Source organism: Carlito syrichta, unplaced genomic scaffold (assembly GCF_000164805.1).
Source record: "Carlito syrichta isolate Samal-C Ts95f unplaced genomic scaffold, Tarsius_syrichta-2.0.1 Scaffold161491, whole genome shotgun sequence".
Taxonomy (NCBI): Eukaryota; Metazoa; Chordata; class Mammalia; order Primates; family Tarsiidae; genus Carlito; species Carlito syrichta.
This window is the reverse complement of record NW_007105587.1, coordinates 17,913-44,925: the sequence shown is the minus strand read 5'-3', so window position 1 is coordinate 44,925 and position 27,013 is coordinate 17,913. Positions and strand designations below refer to the sequence as shown.

General features: G+C 36.9%; 1 protein-coding gene across 1 annotated transcript in view; it reads right to left on the bottom strand.

The window, feature by feature from the left end:
* Positions 1-27,013, bottom strand: part of ATP8B4 (ATPase phospholipid transporting 8B4 (putative)) — a gene marked incomplete at its 5' end in the record, with an annotated part of 158,598 nt that overhangs the window by 116,998 nt on the left and 14,587 nt on the right. The window contains 4 exons of the mRNA XM_008051091.2: positions 9,657-9,700; positions 16,599-16,807; positions 22,509-22,705; positions 25,339-25,427. Coding sequence (XP_008049282.1) covers positions 9,657-9,700; positions 16,599-16,807; positions 22,509-22,705; positions 25,339-25,427 — 539 coding nt within the window. The remainder of the gene's footprint in view (positions 1-9,656; positions 9,701-16,598; positions 16,808-22,508; positions 22,706-25,338; positions 25,428-27,013) is intronic.

The following is a 27,013-nucleotide window of genomic DNA, read 5'->3' as shown; positions in this document are numbered from 1 at the left end:
GGAAATGGAGAACAACTTGGAACAAGTATTCCAGGAGGTAATCCAAGAAAACTTTCCCCATCTCATAAGAGATACAGAGAACCAAACATAAGAGATACAGAGAACCCCCACAAAACATAAAATGAGAAGACCAACCCCTAGACACATAGTAATTCACCAACACAAAGTAGGCACAAAAGAAAAATTCCTAAAAGCAGCAAAAGAGAAAGGTCAGACTACATACGGGGAAAACCAATAACAATAGCAACAGACTTATCAGCAGAAATACTACAAGCAAGAAGGGACTGAAGTCCAATATTCAAAATCCTCAAAGATAAACAATTTCAACCAAGAATTTCCTACCCAGCCAAGCTTGACTTCAACAGTGATGGAGAATTAAAATTCTTCCCAGATATCTAATCCCTAAGAGATTATGCAGCCTCCAGGTCAACTCTACAAGAAACACTTTAAAAAGGCATTAAGCACAGAAGAAAGAAAAAAAAGAATGACCACACACTTCCCAAGAGAACAGAGAGCACTGAATCAACAGAGAATACAGTGCAACAACAAACTTGAAACACACACATACATCAACCTCAAAACCAAAAGAAAAAACTTTATAAAAACCTCATGATAGGGATAAATAATCACATTTCAATAATCAGCCTAAATGTGAATGGACTAAATGCACTACTGAAAAGACACAGAATGGCAAGCAGGATAAGAAACCATGACCCAATTACTTGCTGCATTCAGGGAACCCATCTCACTACAAGGGAATGAGATTCAAAGTTTCCAGGCAAATGGATCCATGTAGTGATGAGTAGAATGTATATTCTGTGGTTGTTGCGAGGAATAATCTGTAGGTATCTATTAAGTCCATTTGGTTGAGTGTCAAGTTTATGTTCTGGATCTTTTTGTTGATTTTTTGCCTCAATGATCTATCAGGGCTGTTAGTGGGGTATTCAAGTCCTCTGGTATAATAGTGGTATAATAGTGCTTCCAGGCAAATGGATCACAAAAAAAGGCAGGAGTCATGATCTTAATATCAGACAAAACAACTTTTAAGCTATCAAAAATCTAAAAAAATACAAAAGGATACTACATGATAAAAGGTTCAATCCATCAACAAGAAATATCATTCCTAAACATATATGCACCCAACTAATAAGTAAATTTTTTTAAAAGATATTGACTTTAACACTATTATACCAGAGGACTTGAATACCCCACTAACAGCCCCGATAGATCATTGAGGCAAAAAATCAACAAAAAGATCCAGAACATAAACTCAACACTCAACCAAATGGACTTAATAGATACCTACAGATTATTCCTCGCAACAACCACAGAATATACATTCTACTCATCACTACATGGAACATACTCCAAGATCGATCACATTCTTGGCCATAAAACAAGAATAAACAAATTTCATATGGTTGAAATATTGCTATTCACCTTCTCAGATACAGTGGAATAAAAATAAATATCAACACCAACAAAACTTCCCCAAAGTCCACAAAGACATGGACAATAAACAGCATGATACTGAATAGCTACTGGGTCAACACTAAAATCAAAATAGAAATTAAAAGATTTCTGGAAACCAATGAAAATGACAATCTTACAAAAACCTCTTAGATGCCACAAAAACAGTTCTCAGAGGGGAATTTATATATCTGTGAGCACCCATCAAGAAAATGGAAAGGAGACACTTGGCAAGTTGGCAACAGTAAAAGTTGAACTGTGAAGATCTCCACAAAAGGTGGCTCTTGAAGACAGTTCCATGTGCCCCCACAGCTACTGCCTACACAGGGAGTGGCTGCTCTTTTCAGTCCCACACAGCAAACTGCCCCCATCGCACTACAGCCTCCACGAGGGATTACTGTTGTGGCTGTTGTGGTTGCTACCAGTTGCTGAACAGCTGCTGACAGTGTGGCTCTTGGCTATGGCCCTGGTGAATTCCCAGCTCCCTCGTCCCCCTCAAGCCACCCACAGCACACCAAACTGCAATGCCCAGCTATTTCACTGGTTCCCAGTGCCTGATGCCGGACACATACCATCATTGCCTGTCATAGCTAATCAACTGGGGCCCCAAACAAGTGGAGAGAGAGGATTGGTGAAAGAGGAGCCGCCCACTGCAGGCATTTTCCAGGCAGAGATTTGCATTGTGCCACCCATCTTTGCATAGCCTCCATCTTGTTTTCTAAGGTAGCCTCACCAAAACAGGAGACAGAAGCTCCTCCCCTATGCTGAATAAGACACTGACAACTCAGTTCAATGTGGCAGACCTGTCATGCAACAAGAAAAGGAACCACCCCATCTATGAATAACCTTGTTTGCCTGCAATGAGAGCAAAGGGGAGGGGCTAGAGATCAGAGCTGAAGAGACTTTAGACACTGAGGAAAGACCCCAGAGCTAGGCTGGTTTCTTATTTTGATTTTTTACTTTATTGTTTTGACTGTTTGTTTTGTTCACTTTTGTTTGTTTTTTTATTTAGATTATCTGTTTGTGTTGGGGAAGAACACATCAAAAGGCATGATTTTATTGGACTGTCTTTGTGTGATTACTGGTATGCTTTACAAATTGTTTGTTTTTTACTCTTTTCTGGCCTTGTGTCTTTTTTCATTCATTAGTTGGTATGTAAGTCTGTTTTCCCTCTTACTCTTCTCTCTCTCCAACTTCCTCTTGATCCCCGTTCTTCCATTATTTTCCTTTTTCTTACTTCCTTCTGTTCCAGGGAGCAAACTTAACCCCCACTGCATGGAAAGATTGTAAGGCAGTGGGAAGTGGGTTCCAGGGTGCCCATTCACCTGTTGGTGGATACTGGGATCTGCAGATAGATTCTGAATCACAGCTTCCCCCACAATAAAATCTCAAAACTGCAAAAAGTACAGCCCCCATCCCACAGTCCAGCCTCAAAAGTGAACAAAGCCAGAGGATCCTCATAAGGTAGAACAGATTGAACAAAAAGAAGTAAAAACAACCCCACCTTCCCTGAAAAACAGAATTAAAGAAAGGGAGGGAAAGGGGGAGAGATAAATATACCCAAATGAAGAAAAACCAAAAGAAGTATATGGGTCTCTCACAGACCTCTGGAAGGTCAGACATTGAGAAAACAGACTTCGGAATGCAAACAATGAAGAGGCCCTAGAATGACTGGTCTCAAACTACAAACCCAGCTATCAAGACATTAAAAAGAATTGAGGAAAGACAAGAGGAAAATAGGAAGGAGTTGATAACTGAGATAACAGTAGTAAAGAATACTGTGAATGAAATAAATGACAAACTGATAAACATGGAAAGCAGAATTAGCCAAGCAGAAGAAAGAATCTCAGAGCTTGAGTACCAAAATACAGAACTAACCCAAGCTGTCAAAAACAGAAAAGCGTAAAAATACAGAACAAAACCTTCAAGAGATGAGCAATTACTTCAAGAGACCGAACCTAAGAGTAATTGGACTTCCTGAGGCAGAAAGAGAGACAAAGACCACCCTGGAACAAACATTCCATGAAATTATTCAAGAAAACTTTCCTCATCTCATCAGTGATGCAAAATTTCAAACACAAGAGACTCAGAGAACCACTGCAAGACAACAAATGAGAAGACCAACTCCCAGACACATAATAATTTGCCTAAACAAAGTAGGTACAAAAGAAAAAATTCTAAAAGCAGCAAGAGGGAAAGGTCAGATTATCTGCCATGGAAGACCAATTCGAATAGCAGCAGATTTATCTACAGAAACCCTTTAAGCTAGGAGAACCTGGAGCCCTATCTTCAAAGTTCTAAAAGATAAACAATTTCAACCAAGAATAACCTACCCAGCCAAACTAAGCTTCATCAATGAGAGAGAATTAAAATCTTTCACAGATATCCAATCCCTAAGAAACTATGCTGCCACCAGACCACCCCACAAGAAACACTTAAGAAAGTATTAAACAAGAAACACTTAAGAAAGTATTAAAGAAGAAAAGGAAAAAAGAACAACAGTGTTCTTCACAAGAATACAGGAAAAAGATTAAAAACACACATGAGCCAGCCAAAAAACTAAAAGAAAGAGAACAAACAAACAGGAACACAACAACTCTATAAGAACCTCATGATAAGGATCAACTCTCACATTTCAATAATTAGCCTGAATGTGAATGAACTAAATGCACCACTGAAAAGACACAGAATGGCAAAATGGATAAAATATCACCAGACAACAATATATTGCCTCTAAGAGACTCAACTCACTAGAAAGGACACCCACAGACTCAAAGTAAGAGGATGGGGAGCAAAATTTCAGGCGAATGGAACACAAAAGAAAGGAGGAGTCATGATCTTAATCTCAAACAAAATATCCTTTAAGTTATCAAAAATGAAAAAAGACACAGAAGACCACTACATAATGATAAAAGGTTCAATCCATCAACAAGAAATAACCATCCTAAACATATGTGTACCCAAATAGGAGTGCCAACTTTCATAAAGCATCTTCTAGGTAAACTCAAAAAAGATATTGACTCTAACACTATCATAGCTGGGGTCTTTAATACCCCACTCACAACCCTAGACAGATCACTAGGACAAAAAATCAGCAATGAGATCTGGAACCTCAATGTGGCTCTTGACCAAATGAACTTAATTGATACCTACAGAACACTCCACCCAACGACTACAGAATATACATTCTCATCACTGCATAGAACGTACTCTAAGATCAACCATATCTTTGATCAAATTTGATAAATCAAGCATAAACAAATTTTAAAAGATTGAAATTTTGCCATGCACCTTCTCGGACCACAGTGGAATAAAAATAAACATCAACACCAACAAGTTTCCCCCAAAACCCACAAAGACATGGACATTAAATAGCATAATGCTAAACAACTCCTGGGTCAATGATGAAATCAAAACAGAGATGAAAAGATACCTGGAAACAAATGAAAATGAAGAAACATCTTACCAAAATCTCTTGGATGCCATGAAGGCTGTAGTAAGAGGGGAATTCATATCTCTACAAATGCACATAAAGAAAATGGAAGGATCACAAATTTACATCCTAACAAGTCACCTAAGGAAGTTGAAAAAGCAAGACCACCAAAACCCTAACTTCAGCAGAAGAATTCAGATCACCAAAATAAAAGCCCAAATCCAGGACATAGAAGACAAAAAGATAATACAAAAAAAATCAACAAAACAAAAAGCTGGATCTTTGAAAGGATAAACAAGATCAATGGTCCCCTAGCTAGGCTGACCAAATAAACACAATCAGAAACACAAAAGATGAAGTCACATCTGACCCTGAAGAAATACAAGAGATCATTAGGAACTACTATGTACACTTGTATGGAAACAAACTTGAAACCCTTGAGGAAATGGAGGACTTTCTGACATCACACAACCTACCTAGGTTGAAACAAGAAGAAATCAAGACCCCAAATAGACCAATAACAATCAAGAAAATTGACTATGTCATAAGAAAACTACCTACAAAAAAAGCCCTGGACCAGATGGCTTTCCAGCAGAATTCTATAAAACATATAAGGTGGAACTGATACCAATCCTACTGAAAGTATTCCAGGCAACTGAGAAAGATAGAACTCTGTCTAAAACATTTTATGAAGCTAACATCACATTGATACCCAAGCCAGGTAAAGACTCAACAACGAAAGAGAAGTACAGGCCAATGTCTTTGATGAACATAGATGCCAAAATTCTCAACAAGATTCTAGCAAACCGGATTGAACAACACATCTCAAAAATCATCCATCATGACCAATTGACTTCATCCCCAGGATGCAAGACTGGTTAAACATTCATAAGACCATAAATGTAACTAAATACATCAACAGACATCAAAACAAAAACCACATGATTATATCATTAGATGCAGAAAAAGCTTTTGATAAAATTCTGCACCCCTTCTTGATAAAAACCCTCAAACATTTAGACATACGTGGAACATACCTCAAAATAGTAAAAGCCATCTATGAAAAACCCACAGCCAGCATACTCCTAAACAGACAAAAATTGGAACCATTTCCCTTGGCAACTGGCACAAGACAAGGATGCTCACTCTCACCCCTCCTGTTCAATATAGTATTGGAAGTCCTAGCTAGAGCAATCACACAAGAGAAGGCGACCAGGGATATCCAAATAGGAAAAGAGGAAGTCAAGTTATCTCTCTTTGCAGACGACATGACTGTATACCTTAAAAACCCAAGAGAATCTGTCAAAAACCTCCTTAAACTGATAAAGGACTTTGACAAAGTCTCAGGGTATAAAATAAATGTGCAGAAGACAATTGCATTTCTTTAGACCAATAATAAACAGACAGAAACCCAAATAAAAAACACAATCCCATTCACAATAGCCACCAAAAAAATGAAATACCTTGGCATCTTCCTAACCAGAGACGTGAAAAACCTTTACAATGAAAACTGCAAAACACTGCTCAAAGAAATCAAAGATGAGACATACAAGTGGAAAAATATCCCATGCTCATGGACTAGAAGAATCAACATTGTTAAGCTGTCCATCTTACCTAAGGCAATCTACAGATTTAACGCAATACCCATCAAATTACCAGCAACATTCTTCTTAGATCTAGAAAAAATAATACAGGAATTCATATGGAAACACAAACGACCAAGAATAGCCAGAACAATCCCTAGCAAAAAAAAAAAAAAAAGCAGGAGGTATCACACTACCAGACTTTAAACTTTACTATAAAGTTACAATAATCAAAACAGCCTGGTATTGGTACAAGAACAGGCATATAGACCAATGGAATAGAATTGAGATTCCAGAAGCAAAACCTCAATTTCTCAACCAACTCATCTTCGACAAAGCTTCCACCACCCACCTCTGGGGAGAGGAGAGCTTATTCAGTAAATGGTGCTGGGAAAACTGGCTGACCACATGCAGAAGATTCAAACAGGACCCCTATCTATCCCCATACACAAAAATTAACTCTAAATGGATCAGAGACCTAAATGTAAAACTCAAACCATAAGAACTTTAGAAGATGCAGGACACACTCTTACAGAAGTTGGAACTGGCATTCAATTCCTGAGCAAAACCCGAAATGCCCAGGCCATAAGAGATAAGATAGACAAGTAGGACCTCATTAAACTGACAAGTTTCTGCAAAGCCAAAGAAACCATCAAGAGAGCAGGGAGACAGCCCACAGACTGGGAAAAAGTATTTGCCAACTCCATTTCTGACAAAGGCCTAACATCAAGGATCTACAAGGAACTCAAATGTGCTGAAAAGAAAAAAACAAATAACCCCATTACAAAGTGGGCAAAGATATGAACAGACACTTCTCAAAAAAAGACATACGAGTGGCCAACAGATACATGAAGAAATGTTCAACCTCACTAGTCATCAAGGAGATGCATATTAAAACTACACTGAGATACCATCTATCTCCAGTCAGAATGGCCATCATCAATAACTCAAAAAACAACAGATGCTGGAGAGGATATGGCAAAAAGGGAACACATCTACACTGTTGGTGGGAGTGTAAGCTAGTATAGCCTCTGTGTGATGATTCCTAAAAGCTCTAAAAATCGACCTTCCATATGACTCTGCAATCCCCCTACTGGGAGTATACCCTGAATAACTCAAATCACTCTGTAAAAAAGATACCTACACATGTTTGTTTATTGCAGCATTGTTCACAATAGCAAGCTCATAGAACCAACCATGCTGTCAATCAAAAGAGGACTGGATTTTAAAAATATGGTACATATTCACAATGGAATATTACGCAGCCATAAAAAAGAACAAAATCATGAATTTCACAGCAACCTGGATGGAATTAGAGTTTATAATACTAAGTGATCTCTCACAGAAACAAAGATCTAATTATCACATGTTCTCATTCATAAATTGACCTTGAACTACTACCGTAATACTGTAAGAAAAGGATTGATAGAGGCGGGAATCTATGGGGGCGGCAGGGAGGGGTAGGGAGGTGGGATTAATGGTAGTCAATATCTGTTTGGGGAACGGGGGGCGCACCTCATCAATAAGGGCAACTGCACAATGAATATTTGTATACCTAACCCTTAACTGTACCCCACAATTTTAAAATTAAAAAATACACATAATTTTTTTTAAAAAAAGAAAATGGAAAGATCACAAGTTGAGAGCCTAACAAATCACCTAAGGGAGCTGGAAAGAGAAGACCACCAAAACCCTAACTTTAGCAGAAGAATCTAAATCATCAAAGTAAGAGCCCAAATAGTAGACATAGAAGACAAAAATACCATAGAAAACATCAACAAATCAAAAACCTAGTTCTTTGAAAGAATTAACAAGATTGATGGACCCCTAGCCAGAATGACCAAGAAAAAGAGAGAAAAAGCCCAAATAAACACAATCAGAAATACAAAAGATCAAATCACAACTGACCCCAAAGAAATACAAAAGATTATCAGAGATTACTACATATACCTATATGGAAACAAAGTTGATAACCTAAATGAAATGGAGGACTTTCTGACATCACACAACCTCCCCAGGTTGAAACAAGACACTTAGACACTAAATAGATCAATAACAACCCAGGAAATTGACGCTGTCATGCGAAAACTATCTACAAAAAAAAGCTTTGGACCAGATGGCTTTCTAACAGAATTCTACAAAACATAGAAGGAGGAGCCGATACCGATCCCATTGAAAGTACTCCAAGCATTTGCCAAAGATGGAATTCTACCCAAATCATTTACAAAGCTAACATCACACTGATACCCAAACCGGATAAACAGTAAACAAAAAAAGAGAACTACAGGCCAATATCCCTTATGAACATAGATGCAAAAATCCCACATTGTGAGACAACCTAACCTCAGTAAGAATGGCCATCATTAATAAAACAAACAATAACAGATGCTGGCCAGGATGCAGAGAAAAAGGAACACTTCTACACTGCAAACTAGTGCAGCCTCTTTGGAAGACAGTGTGGCAATTTCTGAAAGAACTATAAATTGGCCTTCCACATGACCCAGCAATTCCCCTCTTGGGAATATACCTGGAGGAACTCAAAGCATTCTACAAAAAAGATACCTGCACACGCATATTTGTTGAAGCTCTATTCACAATAGCAAAAACATAGAACCAATCATGCTGCCCATCAAAGCTGGACTGAATTTTTAAAATGTGACACATATACACAATGGAATATTATGCAGTCATAAAGAAGCACAAACATATGGACTTCACAGTAGCTTGGATAGATTTAGAGTCGATCATACTCAAAGATCTATCACAGAAACATAGAACAGAGTACTATATGTTCTCACTCATAAGCAGACCTTGAACAAGTATCATAATACTATAAGAAAGGGATTGGCAGTAGTGGGAAACTGCCAGAGGAGGGGGAGTGTGGGATTGGCAATTGAGGGAAATTGCTAGGGGAGGGGGGCACACCTTATGAACAAGGGTAACGGCATAATCACCGTATGTATACCTGAATTGTACCCCACATCTTTAATATAAAATAAAATAAAAAGAACTCTGTGGTTGGGGGACCTGGATGAGAAGGAATACTTAATACTATGCTAAAGAATCTCATCTGGTCCTAGTGGAAACCCAGTCTCTAGGAGTATATCATCTTTAAAAGTCACATATAATTTGAAATTAAAACTAAGAAAGAAATTTAATCACTTCCATACCGTCAGTATTTCTGCCCTCTGACCCAAGTCATCATGTACTTCACCTGCCAAAACAAAAATTGAGAGTTAAAAGTAAGTTAAATTGAAACTAGATTTAGACATTTAGTTTTAAAAAACACACATTACTAGATGGCACTATGAATTCAAACATAGGAATATTTTTAGGAGTGTTTTCTAATTTTACACATGGTGATTAGTGTAGAGAGATATTCCGTGTTTGTTCAAGATAGAACTAAAGTACAGTAGGCATTAAACAAAATATAAAGTTGGCCATCATGTTTTTTTGTAAACTTGTATCATTCTGCTATGTTATCTATGATGTTTGCAAGAGGCAAATTTTTATCTTCCACATTATTCCCACTGTTGAGAAATCCAAAATAATATCCTAGCCAGACCAATTCTCCTCAGTGCTAGAACTTGGTTAGTACATCTTTGTCTATCTTGGTTTCGGCCACATACATCTGTGTAATATTAAGGTCTAGTTAGCATGTGGCTAACTTCAACAATGACAGGGCCTTCTGCAGACAGAGTACATAGCTTTTTTCTTAGTAGAAAGTTGATATGTGCTTACTAAAAATATAGTGAAAAATACAGGACATTTATAGTATAAAATAAAAATCACTAATAATCTTATCACCCGGAGATAACCGGTATATATAGGGAGATTTTTTTAAACTGTGTCTGTGTACACATATATTCATCATATTATTCATAAATTTCTTGTTCCTGTTGTATTTTGGGAGGGGGGAGTGTGTTCTTTTTTATTATTTCTTGTTTATTTGGTTGGTTGGTTGGGTGTATGTGTGTGTGTGTGTGTGTGTTTTGCTTTGCATCAGGGTCTCATTCCTTCTCCCAGGCTGCAGTGCGGTAGTATGATCATGGCTCAACACAGCCTCAACAACCTGGGCTCAGGTGATCCTTCCACCTCAGTTTCCCAAGTAGCTGGAACTACAGGCACATGCACCACCATGCCTGGTTAATTTTTTATTTTTTATTTTTTGGTAGAGATGAGGTCTTGCTATGTTTACTAGGCTGGTCTCAAACTCCTGGGCTCAAGCAATCCTCCTGCCTCAGCCTCCTAATATGCTAGAATTATATGTGTGAACCACTGTACTGATTTTTTTAAATCACATAAAGTATGAGAATTTCTTCTATGATTGAAAGTTATTTGTGAATCTTATTTTGAATAGTCATGATTATAGATGTGGCATAATTTTAGTTTTCCCCTATTGTGAGCATTTAAGAAATTTCCAGTTGTGCTTGGCTTTTGAAGGTTTAATGTTGTTTGCAGGAGTCTACTCCTTGTAATAATAAAAATAAGAGTTACTTGCATTAATTAAAACCACATTGAGATACCACCTAATCCCAGTAAGAATGGATATCATTAATAAAACAAACAACAACAGATGCTGGCAAGGATGCAGAGAAAAGGAAACACTTCAACACTGCTGGTGGGAATGCAAACTAGCTCAACCTCTATGGAAAACAGTCTGGCACACTTCTAAAAGAACAAGAAATTGCCCTTCCATATGACCCAGCAACTCTCTATTGGGAATATACCCAGAGGAATTCAAATCATTCTACAAAAAGGATACCTGCACACACATGTTAATTGCAGCACTATTCATAATAGCAAAAACATGGAACCAACTGTGCTATCCATCAAAACTGGACTGGATTTAAAAAAATGTGGTACATATACACAATGGAATACTTCACAGCCATAAAGAAGGACAAACATATGGACTATGCAGCACCTTAGATGGATTTAGAGTCTAATACTCAGTGATCTATCACAGAAACCAAGAACAGAGTACCACATGTTCTCACTCATAAGCGGACCCTAAACATTTACCATAATACTAAAAGAAAGGAATTGGCAGTAGAGGGATTCTGCTGAGGTGTGGAGGGAGTGGAGAGTGAACACAACATCAGTAAGGGTACCTGATCTCAAACCCAACAAAGTGGAAAACAAAGGGAGGCCCAAACTTTGCCTTTATGATGTCCACGTGTATACCTAATCCTGAATTGTACCCCAAATCTTTAAAATAAAATATATTTTTTAAAAGTTACCTGCATTAATTCTGTGCAAAGTAAAGATTTTCATTTCTGTTTTATGGATAAAGAGAACTAAGAATAGCTCAAAGTGACATGACTAAAATAAAACTAAAAAGTCAACATAGTGGGGTTTTGTTAACCCAGGTCAGTGTGTCTGTCTCTCCCTCCCCCCACCCCTACACAATTCTGAGACCACCAACTTGACAAGCAGTTATCTGTTGTTTTCTGGGGCACAAGTCTGAATATGGAATACTGCACAGCTGCTGTGTGGGAGAAGTCTCTCAGCTAGTGAATGAATCTGGTCAAGCACCTGGAATTTAAAGTTCAAATTCACCGTGTTATGTTCGAGTCATTACTTCATATGTAGTCATGCTAGTAAAATGATTTTGGGGGGGTATCCAAATGAGAAAAAAGGAAGTTAAGCTATCCCTCTTTGCAGACTATATGATTCCATACTTAGAAAACACTAGCAAGTCTGTCAAAAGCCTCCTCACACTGATAAATGACTTTGGTAAACTCTCAGGATACAAAGCCAATCTGCAAAAGACGCTTGCAGAAACAAGCAACAAGCAGGCAGAAAACCAAATAGAAAACATAATCCAATTCACAATAACCACAGAAAAAATAAATGGAATACCTTGGCATCCACCTACTCAGAGAAGTGAAAAACCTTTACAACAAGAACTACAAAATACTGCTCAAAGAAATCAAGAATGACACAAAGAAATGGAAAAACATTCCATGCTCATGGATTGGAAGATATTATCAGGCTGTCCATCATACCCAAAGTAATCTACACATTCAATGCAATACCCATCAAATTACCAACATCTTTTTTACAGACCTGGAAATGGCAATACAGAAATTCATATGGAAACAGAAAACAGCATGAATAGCCAAAACTATCCTCAGCAAAAGGAACAAAGCAGGAGGTACCACACTTCCAGACTTTAGACTTTATTACAAAGCTCCAGCAACCAAGACAGCATGGTATTGCTACAGAAATAGGCACATAGACCAGTGGAACAGGTCAGAGATTCTGGAAGTAAAAAACACAGTCTCTCAACCAATTCATCTTCGACAAAGACACCAATAAAAATAATTGGGGAAAGGAGACCATATTTAGCAAATGGTGCTAGGAAAACTGGTTAACCACATGCAGAAGAAAGAAACTGAACCCCTACCTATCACCATATAAAAAAGTAAACTCAAAAAGGAACAAAGACCTAAATGTTAAACCTCAAACTAGAGGAATCCTAGAAGAAAACATAGGAAATACCCTTCTGGACATCAGAGTAGGTGATGAATTCATGACCAAGTCCGAAAAGCGAATGCTCCAAAAACTAAGATAGACAGGTGGGACCTCATTAAGCTGAAAAGCTTTTGCACAGCAAAAGAAACCATCAAGAGAGTAAAGAAACAACCCACAGAATGGGGAAAAAAAATCTTTGCAAATTATGCATCTGACAAAGATCTAAATCCAGGATCTACAAGTTCAAATGAAGTGAAAGGAAAAAAACTAACAACCTCATTAAAAAGTGGGCAAAAGACATGAGCACACACTTCTCTAAAGATAACACACAAGCAGCCAGCAAATACATGAAAAATGTTCAACCTCACTAATCATCAGAGAAATGCAAATGTACAATGAGATTCCACCAAACTCCCATAAGGATGACTATCATTAATAAGTCAAAAAACAATAGATGCTGGCACAGTAGTGGAGAAAAGGGAACGCTTCTACACTGTTGGTGGGAATTCAAGTTAGTTCAACCTCTATGGAAAGCAGTGCAGCAGTTTCTAAAAGAACTAAAAATAGATCTTCCACAGGATTCAACAATCCCTCTCTTGGGAATATACCCAGAAGAACATAGGTCAGTCTACCAAAAGGGCGTCTGCACACACATGTTTATTCCCCACTATTCACAATAGCAAAAACATGGAACCAACCCTGCTGTTCATAGAAAGTGGAATGGATAAAGAAAATGTGTTACATATACATGATGAAGTATTACACAGTCATAAAACAGAACAAGATCATGGTCTCTGCAGCAACTTGGATGGCATTGTAGACCATCATAAGAAGTGAACTATCACAGAAACAAATAACTGAATATTACATGTTCTCACTCATAAGTGGGCCTTGATCACTAGTCACAGGGGTGGGATCTACAGTCACTAGGTGCTACTAGAGGATGGGTAACATGACAACACAAACGGTACCTGGTCCACTTCCAGGGGGAGTGAGGGCTATCTAGAAGCCCAAATTTCGCCTGCATGTAGTCTACTTATATAGTAAATCCTCCCCTGTACCCCACAACTCTATAATAAATAAATACATTTAAAAGAAAAAAGCCACGGGCATGTTAACTTTCTTATTTGCTTTCAGTAAGAAAAAACATGGATGAACAAATTAATGGCAATTAAAACAAATTGTATGCTGGCGTGCCTTTTCATGCCTACAAGAAATATTAAAATTTGCAATTAGAGTTGTCCTTTAAGAAGATATTATTATCACTAAGGTCATACATGCATTGGATAATTTTCAGCTGCTCTTCTAAGTTTCAAATATATTAGTATTCATCTTTAGTTTGTGATCATAGCCCTAAAACATAAATCCAGATCTCAAAAGTTCAGATCAATTTTAAAAATCTTTCCCTTCCTAATACTGCTGAAGTATATGCAATTTGATACCTTTTCATTTGCTAAATTTTTATATTCATTAGAAAAAAATTCTGCAATAAAGACTACTGAAAAATAAAATATTTTTTTAAAAAAAGAAAAAATAACTGTCTTTGTGTTAAATGATCCCCTCCCTAAAAAGCCCATTTATAGGTCTGGTGATGAAAATGAAGAAGAATTAGTCTAAGAAGTGAATAGCTCTGAGTCAGAAAATAGAAGATTTAGATAAATCAAAGTGGAATGTCAAAATTCTCAAAATCTGTATCTAGGATATAAATAAGCCCAACTTGTATTAAAACAAGAAAAAGTGATTCTGAAACATTCTGTTAGTGCTTTAGTAAAAAGTTATTTTAATGGCATTAAAAGTGCATTATAAATTATAACAGCATATAAGATAAAGGTCTAGAAGGATTACTCAAATTTTTCAGTTACTTAGCTGCATTTTATGCGGGAAATTACAAGTTATCATGGGATTTGTAAATTTGGAGATTTGCAAAGATCTTGAAATATATACCTGTGAAAGTTGAGGACCTTCTGTAAAAATAGACCTGTGATAAACAGCTCTACAAATGAATCTTAGTCCACATGTCTGATAATTTCTTTATAATTGCTTCCTAGAAGTGATGATATTATTAGATCAATATATGGCTAAAGAATCATAAGGGTCCCCAAAATTCAAAATATTTTCAATACTCTGACTAAATCTTTCTCATTTACACTACCTTTTAGGTTAAAGAAGTATTTTTAGAAATCTTCTAAACATAATGTCCAAAGAAAAAAAAATTTTTTTCTTTTTTTTTTTTTCAAGTTGGAGTCTCACTCAGTCGCCCAGACTGGAGTGCAGTGGCCGCTTCTGCCCACCGCAGCCTCAACCTGCTGGGCTCCGGCGATCCTTCCGCCTCAGTCTTCCAAGTAGCTGGAACTACAGGCGCACACTACCACGCCGGGCTAATTTTTTGATTTATTGTAGAGATGAGGTCTCGCCAAGTTGCCCAGGCAGTTCTCGAACACGCGGGCTCAGGCAATGCACTCACCTCAGCCTCCCAAAGCGCGAGATTATGGGCTGAGCCTGGCCAAATCTTGCTTTAAAATATTTGGCAATGTATGAAGTTTCTAATCAAGGGACAAAGGAAAGATTTCCCTCTCTTTCTTGAATTTCCTTTACTTCCTGAGATTTCTGTACTGAGAAACAGTACACTCAGAGTCCTACCAAGGGAGATTGGAAGACCAGAAGGCATCAACAGAAGGCTCTGCAGGGCCCCTGTGCAGAACAGACTGTCTGCTAACTGGCCAACATTGGGGTTACAAGGGTCACATATAAATAGAATGGTTGAAAACCCAAATACAACCCATATATCCTGACAAAAGTAAGCAAACAAGAACTGGATAGTAATGAAATAGCTTGTCTGGCCACTCTAAGGTAGCCCTGTAAAAGTGTGAATTCCTGGGGAATGAATAGTAAATTCCCAAAAACACATCCATCCCAAAGTTGATAGAAGGCAAGCATAAAATACTGACTTTACTGAGATAAACCAGGCTGCCAAGAACTTGCCCTCCCCGGAATATGTCTCTATGGAGCATCACAGAACTGAATCACGGTCAAAGCACTGAAAGAAGCTTTGGATAGTATCCAATTGGACCCTCTTCTCTATCCATGAATGGCCATGAATCCAAAGTTTCATCTAAATTATTCAGTATGAGCCAGGCTCAGTGGCTCAGCCTATAATCCCGCGCTTTGGAAGGCTGAGGTGAGTGGATTGCCTGAGCCCACAGGTTCGAGACCCACCTGGGCAACTTGGCGAGACCTCATCTCTACAATAAATCAAAAAATCAGCCGGGCATGGTAGCGCGTGCCTGTAATTCCGGCTACTCGGAAGGCTGAGGCGGAAGGATCGCTGGAGCCCAGCAGGTCGAGGCTGCGGTGGCCGGGAGCAGCCACTGCACTCCAGTCTGGGCGACAGAGTGAGAATCCAACTAAAATAAAAATTTAAAAATTTAAAAATAAATAAATAAATAATTCAATATTTATCCAATAAATATTAGTGAGAATTTATTGCTAAGTACACCAGCATCTGTATGGTAAATACTGGTGGTGCTCATACTAATAGGAAATCCAGTGATGGTTTTAGGGTTTTTTTTATTGTGTCATTTATTTAAGAAATATTAACAATATCAATAAGAAAATGAAACTGTTTTCCTTACCATAGATTCTCCCATTAATAGAACATCTTTTAAAAGTCATGATGTTTTGAGTGAGGGTACCCGTTTTATCAGAGAAGATATATTCAATCTGGCCCAGTTCCTCATTAAGCGTAGTCGTTCGAGCTTCCGCAGGTGTTGCTTTCCCAGAGTAATACATCTTCCGGTCCCAGTTTATAAAATAACTGTGTCCCAGACGAATTACTTCCACACTATAACCCATTAAAATAGGAAAAAGGAAACACTCCATCAATTTCAGAGCATACAAAACTTTGCCAAAGTAAGAAGACTGCCAAAGTCTTCAGAGTTTAGAAGAAAATGTGGATGCTCTGTCCCTAGGTCCTAGTGATCTTCAGAAGCATCTCAACAGAGTCTGTTCATAAACCTTTCCAAGTCATTTCCTTGCAGCACCATAAAACAAGAAGCTAACTTCACATAAAGTTTCAGGGGATGTTTCGTGGGTCTCTACATTAAACAGGCCCAGTGGAGAGCTCTTGCCTGGCATATTAGTTTGTATCTCTTCTTATATCATAGGGGAAATTATATTAAAGATGTTTGCCAGCTGTCTGATCTAAATAAATGTGTTGTCAAAAACTTTCTCTTGGATACATTGTTTAATATGACTTCACTTTGCCAAAAGAGATAGAAAGCACTATCTTCATGAAGCACTAACCAAACCATAGCAAATACTGAGTGAAAACTTGTGTATTATAATATTATTCTGCCCACTTAATAGGACAAGAGTGTTGTCTCATGTACTGATGATCATTTATGACTTCTCAGTTCCAGAAGCGAAACTTCTGTGGCCAAGGGTATGAACTCATTCAATGTTCCATGTCATACATAATGCCAAATTGATTCCCAAAAAGGTTATAACAATGTAAGCTTCTATCATCAGATTATTAAGAATTATTTGTTACTATATGCCAACTCAAAAGGCCTTCCAATACTCTACTGAATTCTCTTATTGATGGGATTATTTTTAGATTGTTGACCTCAAAGAAAACTTTTAATTGTTTTTAATATTGCTTACATAATCAGACACTTAACTAAATTATCTTACTAAGAGTTTTACAGATTAATTTTGTGGATTTTCTAGATTTATAATCACATTACTGTCTCTGTTCTTCCTTTCTAAAAGGTTTATTTCAGTTTCAGTTTCATGTCTTACTTTGTTTATTGATACTTCAGTTTCATGTCTTCCTATATTAACAAGAATATCCAGAACAGTAGAAAATAGTAATGAATAATAGAAAGGACTCATCATTTATTTCTGATCTTAGTGGAAATTAAACCTCAGTTTACTCACTTGTAAACTGAACTAGATAACACCCAAGTCCTTTCCAGGTATTAAATTCCATGCTTCAAGTTCTTAAAATATATGACATATCTACCTTACCTTCCCCAAAAGTGATATGATACCAGTTTTCATCTTCTAAATATTTGAATGGTAACTTTTTTTCTCCCAAACTAAAATCACACTATAACTATATAGAATTATATGATACAAAATAAATGTCAGACTGCATATATTTATTTATATATTTTCATGTATGGTTTACTCTTCCGCATCTCCCCCTAAATTTCTTTTAGGTTCCCTGCTAGGTGGTTTGAGTCAGCTTTGTTTTCCTTATTTCTTTCACTCAAAAAGCATTAGGGCTTATGAGGTCTGGCAAGTTCGTGAACTTGTCACCTTACACTCACATTGACAGCATTCTACAAACAAATCAGTAAAGTTTCATAAATTTGGTATATCAGTGTCTTACAGTTGTGTTCGTGTTGACATGTGGTAGTGTCTTGCTGAGTGGCATTCATTATTATTGCGTGTTTTTTGTGCTGTCATGAGAATGTTGAAGCTTGAATTAGAGCAATGAACAGACATTAAATTTCTTAGTAAACTTAGCAACAGTGGAAGTGAAATCAGGGATATGTTAGTCCAAGTTTATGGAGAAAATGCCATGAAGAAAATGGCAGTATACAAATGGATTCAACATTTTTCTGAGGGGAGAGAAAGCATCACTGATGAAGAGTGGTCAGGATGACCAGTAACGAGCAGAACTGACAAAAACATTGCAACAATTCATCAAATTATGTGTCAAAATTGTCAGTTGACTGTGAGATGTACTGCAGACCAAATAAAAATCAATAGAGAAACAGTTAGGAATATCTTAACTAAAATCTTGGTATGAGAACGGTATGTGCAAAAAGTGGTCCCAAGGGAGCTCTTCTTGTACCACAACAATGCACTGGTTCACCCAGAATTGTCTGTGAGGAAGTTTTTAGCTAGTAAACAAAGAACGGTATTGAAACACCCTCCTTACTCACCTGATCTGACCCCAATGACTTTTCTCTTTACCCAAAGATCAAGGAAATATTGAAAGGAAGACATTTTTCTAACATTCAGGACATCAAAGGGAATACAACAACAGCTCTGATGGCCATTCAAGAAAACGAGCTCCAAAATTGCTTTGACAAGTGGACTAGGCACTGGCATTGCTGCATAGCTTCCCAAGGGGAGTACTTCAAAGTTGACTGTAGTGATATTCAGCAATGAGGTATGAAGCGCTTTCGCTAGGATGCATTCCCAAACTTAATTGTCAGACCCCGTATTATGAGCCAGGGCAGTGTCTTGTCTGTCAGAGGCATTCAGTCAGGGTTGAATATACGAATCCTCTATCATCTAATTTCACCAAAAAGGACATTAAGGCTCATAGAGGTTAAGTGATTAAATAATTAGCCACAGAGCCAAGACTAGAACTCAGGCATTTAGCAAAGTCAACGCGAATCTGACCTTAAGAATGGCATTATGAAGATAACTATACAAACTACTTGAAGTTTTTATTTATCTGAAAACCTAGTAGCTCCCTGTAAACTCAAAGCAAAATGAATGAAACAGAATTTGATTATTCCATGTTATAGTATAAGCTAATGGAAGTATTCTAAATTCATTAGAATTCCTAGAGCTTAAAATAGTCTGTAAAGAAGAGGAGTATTCTTCTGTTTGGAAAAAGAGAATTTAGAAGAGTCACATTGGAACATTCAGCCCTTTCTTTTATAATAGCAGAGAAAAGGAGACAAATGTTCAGAGTTAGCATAATCGGGCCACTTAGTGTTTTCTGCCTGAACACTCAGAGAGCAAAGCTTATGATTCCACCTAGTCTAAGGCAAGACAAGCAATATGGAAATGAGTTGCTATTGCTTTGGAAAGAGCACTCAAATGTTAATTCCTTGGGAGAACAGTGGCTGCATTTCTTTAGATGATGTATTAAAAAAAAAAAAAAAAAAGCACCTGCAGCTGAGTATGTCTTAACACAACTGATAAACAAATTGACAGCACAGAAATATCCTACCAAAATAAATGTCCTTTGCTCACCTGGAATGTTAATCATTCAAAGTAAATTCTGCACTTCTATTCTCAAGTGACACATGGCACCAATTTACTCTTTGTACCTATTCAAAAACCTAATGGAAGCTTTTGTAGAAAGCCTTCATCACTCCAAACAGAAATATCTGGGAGTTCTCTTTTTCTATGTCTCAGTCTTTTGGACTGAGCAACCTGAAATTCCTTGGAATGCTTTTACCGTTGAGATAAGGTCAGAATCACTCTTCTTATTTGGTGGGAGAAAAGCTTGCATTTATCTTCATCAATACTATGTCTTACAGCAAGTGCAGAACTCTTGCCTCTTTTATTTTTTTCTCTTGACTTTTTCACTGAGTTATAAATCACACACAGCTTAGGAACAGAGAAAAATGCTGTGCCACCTCTCAGAAGACTTGGGTTTGGATCTTGGTCTGCCCCTGATTAGCTCTATGATCCTGAGCAAATCGTCTCCTCATTTGTGAAATAAGTTCAGCAATAACTACTTCATATTATTGGGAAGCATAAATGAGATAAAGTACTTTATATAAAATATAAAATATCAAACATGAGAGATAGAGACATCCATAGAGTTTTTTAAGGCATCATATTATAGAACACCAGTAATTTTGAAAATTGTAAGAAGCAATGCATGAGAGAGTAGTTTTTAAACAATAAAATGCAATGCTGATATCAAATATTTATATATATAAAACATTATCTAAGGATGATATTATTTGAAGCTGAAAGTAACTATATATCAATTATTTTAATCCTTTTATTTTATAAAGAGGTATTTGACAGGCAAACTAAGGCACAGAGAAACTAAGTGCTTTCTCCACGGTCACACAGGTATTAGTGGCAATGCCAAGAACACAAACTGCATTTGAACTATTACAAACATGTTTTCTGTCTACCACTGCACATCAGAAGTCAAAGGAATGCTAACCTGGGAATAAAGCTTTAGTCTAAAAAAAAATCAATCTTTCAAATCATTAAATGAAAATGCCAATGCACTTCAAAGAAAGAATGTATACAGAATATACTTCCTTCATGAGGACATATGAAACTGCACATGTACAGATGGTTAGCCACCATGCACATTTATTATTCATTTAGGACATAAAAGGAAAACTATAAAAGCTGACCGTAGCTCTTCTGGCAATGAGCAGGATTTACTACAGACTTTATAATTGGATACAAGCATGAGAGGTCCTCAGAATCAAAGATGAGCCAGTAGGATACAGTTTAAGTAGAGCCCACTCTGACCACAGCTCCAGAGAGCCCAAAGCAATTTGTGGTGTTGTGGCCACATGCCACTACTTCAAGTCAATTTCCCACAACTTGATATTTCAGTTTCCTGACCACTATCCAAAACAAGGGTGGGTTTTGTGCATTAAACTTCCCTTGCTTCATCATAGCTAGGTTTCTGGAAAGAGGGAAAAAGAGACTCATAAAAATGAGTGGGGATTTAGAGCTGGTGATTTTGTGTACCATTAAAGTACTGATGATGATAAGTGTCAAACAACCAAATCCCATCTTGACTCCAGTGTCTTTTGGACTGTCTGGCTCACTCTTGGTAGGATTAATCCCCTTATGAGACACTAGGAATGTCTCAGGTACAGACTCTGGGGCCAACTTCTAAGCTTTATGAAACACATACACACATATACGTCGTATGTGCATATTTATATGGAGAGATGTGTGTGTGTGTGTGCGCACCTCTGTGTGTGTGCATGTGTGTGTATGTGTGTGTGTGTATAAAGAGAGGGAGAAAGATGGAGAGAAACAGAGAAAAGCACAGAGATCACTTTAGCTCTAGTTTGTGGAACCAAACCTAGGAATTAAAAATCAAGTTGTAGTGGGAGTTATGAGTCAGACTTCTTGTATAACAATAGACAAGCACAACCTACTATATTTCGACTCCATTATATACACGTTTATCGTTACTACTAATAATAGGAAAAATTAATGTTCAATAAGCTTTTACAATGTGTCAGACATTCTTCTAACAGCTTTACAGCCATTTACTCAATCCTCATACAGTCCTATAAAGTACAACTATTATTTTCTCCATTTTTTAAATGAATAAACTGAAGCACTGGAAGTGGAAGTAACTTGCCCCAGGCTCTGTAACTCGTAAGTGGTAGAATAGCACCAGAATCCATGTATCCAGAGCCAGGCTAGTGACAGAGAGGCACCATCTCTATAGATTTCTCCAGATGTTCTTCCTCTTGTTACCCAAAATTCAACCCAATCCTGGTTGATCATTTTACATGAGATTATACTGTAGTCCGTGTATGACAAAGAAAAACATTTCTAAGAAACCAAATTGAATCAAGGAGAAAATAAAATGTATTTACTGTAATTTGAAAACATAAAATAAAGCAGATTAGACAGCTTAGTTGCCTCATTTATAACAGAGGTAGCAGATCATAAGCAGTTAGAGTAAGACATCTATCTCACTATTGTAATTTTAAAACAAACAAAAATGATTGTGTGAAGCAAAGGCTTTTTATGAAATGATTTCATTAAAGTATAAACTCTCATCTTACCTCACATATAATGAAATGGGTACAACTGTATTGAGAATAATAATATATGACCAGAATGTTAAGAATCCCGAGAACACTGAATTCTTCTCTCCTTCATTCCAAAAGAGGAAAGTTCTGAATTGGCCCCCAACTTGTCTCTCCCAGATTGAATTTCCTATTCCAAGAATAATTCCCAAGCATACTAGAAACCCAAAAATCTGAAATAAGAATAGAAGTCTGGTTAAGGTTAACTTGAACCCAACATTAGTCATATCAACATGATCTAATTACACTTCTAACTCCAAGACGTTGTCATTTGAAAAGCAAGTTATGCAAACTTCTTCTTACCTACCATTAATTATATTTAAAAGATTTAACATTTGTATGTTGAGAACTCAGCTAAATATTTTAAACACACTTTCTCACGTAATTCTCCCACTGAGTCTTTAAGATGTATAGTCATTATCCCCACTTTACAGTTTAATAACAAAACAAAATAAAATAAAAGCACAAAAAGACTATGTAATTTGTCTATGTTCACATAGCTAACAACTTCACATCCTCAATTCATGGTAAGTGCATATCTTTAAGTGGCTTAATTAAGGAAGACCATCTGCCCTGATATGCCCTGAATGACCCCAGATTACAACTATTATCCAGGTGTAATATTAATAATGTTTCCTTTCACCTTGAAAGATGTCCTGTTTGGATGATAAATTATATGGTGGCCCAAGGCATAAAAGCAAAAGGAAGAAAATATCCGTAATAAAAACTGTTTCAAACTAGTCAAGCCTCTTGGTTATAGATCTGGCTGCACAATTCTTACATGAGGTCAACAAGAAATATAATGATTAATTAAAATATTTCATGACATGTATAGTTTCCTTTTGAGATTTAAAAAAAAGTGGGAAGCAACCTGAAAACTGTTAGCGGCTCTTATATTGTTATTAGTATCAGTATTTACCAAAAAAACATACATTTTGTAGTAAAACAACTAGAGAGACAGTAAGGTTAAACCACAGTGAGTCCAAAACCCAGCCTTGGAAAGGACTTTGACACAAACACAGTGAATGTGGTAAGACCTGAGTTGAACAAGATGTTATGTTGACTTTGTTCCGCTAAGTATCACATTATCCTGGGAGCTGAGACCAGTCACTGTTGAGAGAAGAGTGGGACTAGAGAACAGGAGTGTATTTCCCATTTCCTTTTTCTTCCAAGAAAGAATATTATGAAGTTCTAAGGCAGCTTTATTCTTTATTCTCACATAAATATTATAGGCACATTAGAAGATAAAGTCAGGAAAACCCTGACTTAAAGTATATTAGAAAGCCATGAATTCAAGAAAAGTAGAATTGTGCATACTCAAAATCCTACCAATACGGCATCTATATCACAGTATCCTCTTTTCTATTAATGACTGATACTACAAATTAATTGAACCGAATTACTTTAAGAGCATTAAAATTGTGATACTGGACACTAAATGCCCTACTTTTAGGATGGATTTGGCTTCTAATTCCCCAATGGATCATCTTATTTTCCAGAATGAAAGACAAGGCCAGTCCTTGCTTCATGTCAGTAATTTTACTCTGTGGTAGCTAGACATGCAATCCCCACACAAGCCCCTGAAGTGGACTCAGGGTCATTTAAATTAGGAATGCTAGAAGGGGCACAGACTCCTTACAAGCATGTCCCCTTGGCCTCATGGACTCTGTTCCAAAGGGAGAGGTATAGCTGGAGAAAAGCCCAGGTCCGAGTGTGCTACTGAAAGTGAAACACAGAGTCTGGCCAATATTCCATGCCTCCGCAAGATTAATTTCCTTCTTTCCTTATTCAGAGTCAGTACTATGTATCAGTTAAGCAAGTATATATTGGGCTCACATTCTTTATGGTGGCGAGTCTGTGGGTGCATGGGAAGACATAGTGCAAAGTCACACTCTTGAAACTTTACACTTACAAAAGAAAACAGAGCAATATTGCAAATAGCCAGATAGCAATCAGATCAATAGCATGAGGAGCATAAGATTAACTGATAAAAAAGATGGCATGTGAAAAGTATCTAAATGCTTTTGATAAATAGGTGATAGGGAAGATCATTTTTTAAAAATTCAGAAGTGGGAAAAAATTCATAAGATAAAGATGAGCATGGGCTGGGAGTCAGAGTTCAGAAATTACCTTTGGGATACAATGCTCACTCTCTGTGGAATAGGTCACCTGGGTCGCCCAATTCCTATCACTACACAATCTGTCTATGTAACGAACTGCATGTGTACCCCCTGAATCTAAAATAATTTTTTTTAAAAAGAAGCCTCTATGATGAAGAGATCTGTAAATTGGGCCTCAAAGGATTTGCAAGCAGATCCAGTTACATAATTTGCAGGGTTCCATGCAAAATGAAAATGCAGAACCCCTAGTTCAAAAATTTTTAAGAATTTCTAGAAGCAACAGCAGATCAAAAGAACCAAGCAGGAGGCTCACTGAGAGTGGCCCTGTGTGGTTACACAGGTCATGCCCACCTAAAGCCGAACCCTTCCATGAGCTGTGTAGAGAACATCTGAACAAAGATAATACAGCAAAAATACCTAACGGCCTTAAAAGCTATGTTTTGTTTTTCAAAAACAATTTTTTTGTAACATAAGGAATTTGTGTGACCATGAAGACCTCCATAAACACTACCCTCCCTCATGATAAATTCTGCCACTGGTCAAGAAATCATCATAATCTAGAAAAGAGTGGTCAGGGTAACTGAGTCCCAAATGCAAAATCCCCAAATACACGGAGAATTTAGGCTTCTGAAAGAATTCCCAGCAAAATACAATAAATATATTAAGATAACAATTTTGTTACTTACCCACAGTACTAGAGTATTCATCAATCTATCAATGCTTGTCCTTTTAAACTTTGTCTTACCACTGTTCTGCATTAGTTTAGTGTCAGGACCTGCAAGAAAAAAAGTAAACAACAACTTGGAAATAATTTATTTATATTATCATCATCATTATTATTATTAATTCTTATTCATATCAAATATTACTCATATCAAATGTTTCTGAAGGATAAAAATCCATATTTTTCAAAATAATTTAACTTTTATTAAAATCAAGGGCCATTAAGTTGCAGGTAATTCTCAACAAGTGGCTTAACAACAATCCTGTAAACTATAAGAGACATGGTCTTTTTAGAATAGGGTAAATCCAGACAGAACTTGTAGCTGAAAGAGTTAAGAGATGCTATTTTTCAAAAGTCTATGCATGAATGTGTTTCTATTAAGTCTGAAGCAAAGATAATGAAATCAATAAAAGTGATTAATAATTTGGAAGTATTAAAAAGAACGCAGTAACAAGCACAATTCAGAACACTAGGGTCAAAAAATAGAAAGATCAAATGAGAAATCAAATTCTAGATCTGTCATCCAAAAATATTTGAGGTTCCTTTAATGGAGAAATTAGATTAACTCCCAAAAAATACAACAGCAAGTAATTTAAACCTTTATTGTGTATTGCATATTGTACATATAGTATGTACTCTTTGTATAGACAAGAATTGTGTTAAATCTTGTGTTACATTTATTTCAGGAAAATACATTATTTCATGATATAATTGCTAAGTGCCTGTTCAAGGAATTTTAAGAATATTATTAACTGCCTTAGAGGAGGATTATTAGATGATAAACAAAATAGAATATTAAAATATATTGCTAAGAAAATTCCTTGTAGACAGAGAAAATGCTAAATAGAAGCAATTAAGCTTTAATTAAAATTAACTTCTCTAGTGTTCCTGCTTCACATAATCTTCCCATGATTATTAATCTATACAGCCATTAAATATAGGAGGAAAAAGGAAATGAAAGAATGGAGAGAAGAAAGGCATACCAGAAATTATATACCATTCTAGAAGTCAGGGAAGGGTAGGCACATCCTAAAAAGACTTCCCTTTATTTGAAAGACAAACAGAAGCAAAGATTGGGGTCTCATAGCAATTCATTGTCTTGAGTTGGGAATTGTACCCCAGTGTCCTGTTCCTAACTACTGCTGTGTAAAAGAGACCACCCACATATTCTCAGAATTGTTTATTAAAATCATATGGACACTGAGGGTGGCCAAGATTTCTTTTATAGTAAAGATTATAAAGACCAAATAAAGTTTGTAACTCTAAAAACTGAAATATTGACAGGCCAGTTTGGTACTAAAATATACATTTCTTAGGCACACAAACACACATAAACTAATATCGCTTTACGTGTTGTTAAGCACTTACTTAAATATAACCACAGATGTTTATATACACATCTCTTCTTCCCCTTATAACCGAAAATCTTAGAATTTTCTATACTCAGCAGCCCCTGTTTCCTCGCCTCTCACTAATTAATCAACCTGGTTTGGGGGCCAATCACTACATCAGAACAGAGCTTGTGTTATCATCAATACCTCCGTGACTTCTTGAACTCTTAGCAGCCTCTGACACTGTTGACTATTTCACCCTTTTGAAACACATCGCTTCCCTCAGCTTCTGTGTTACAATGTCCT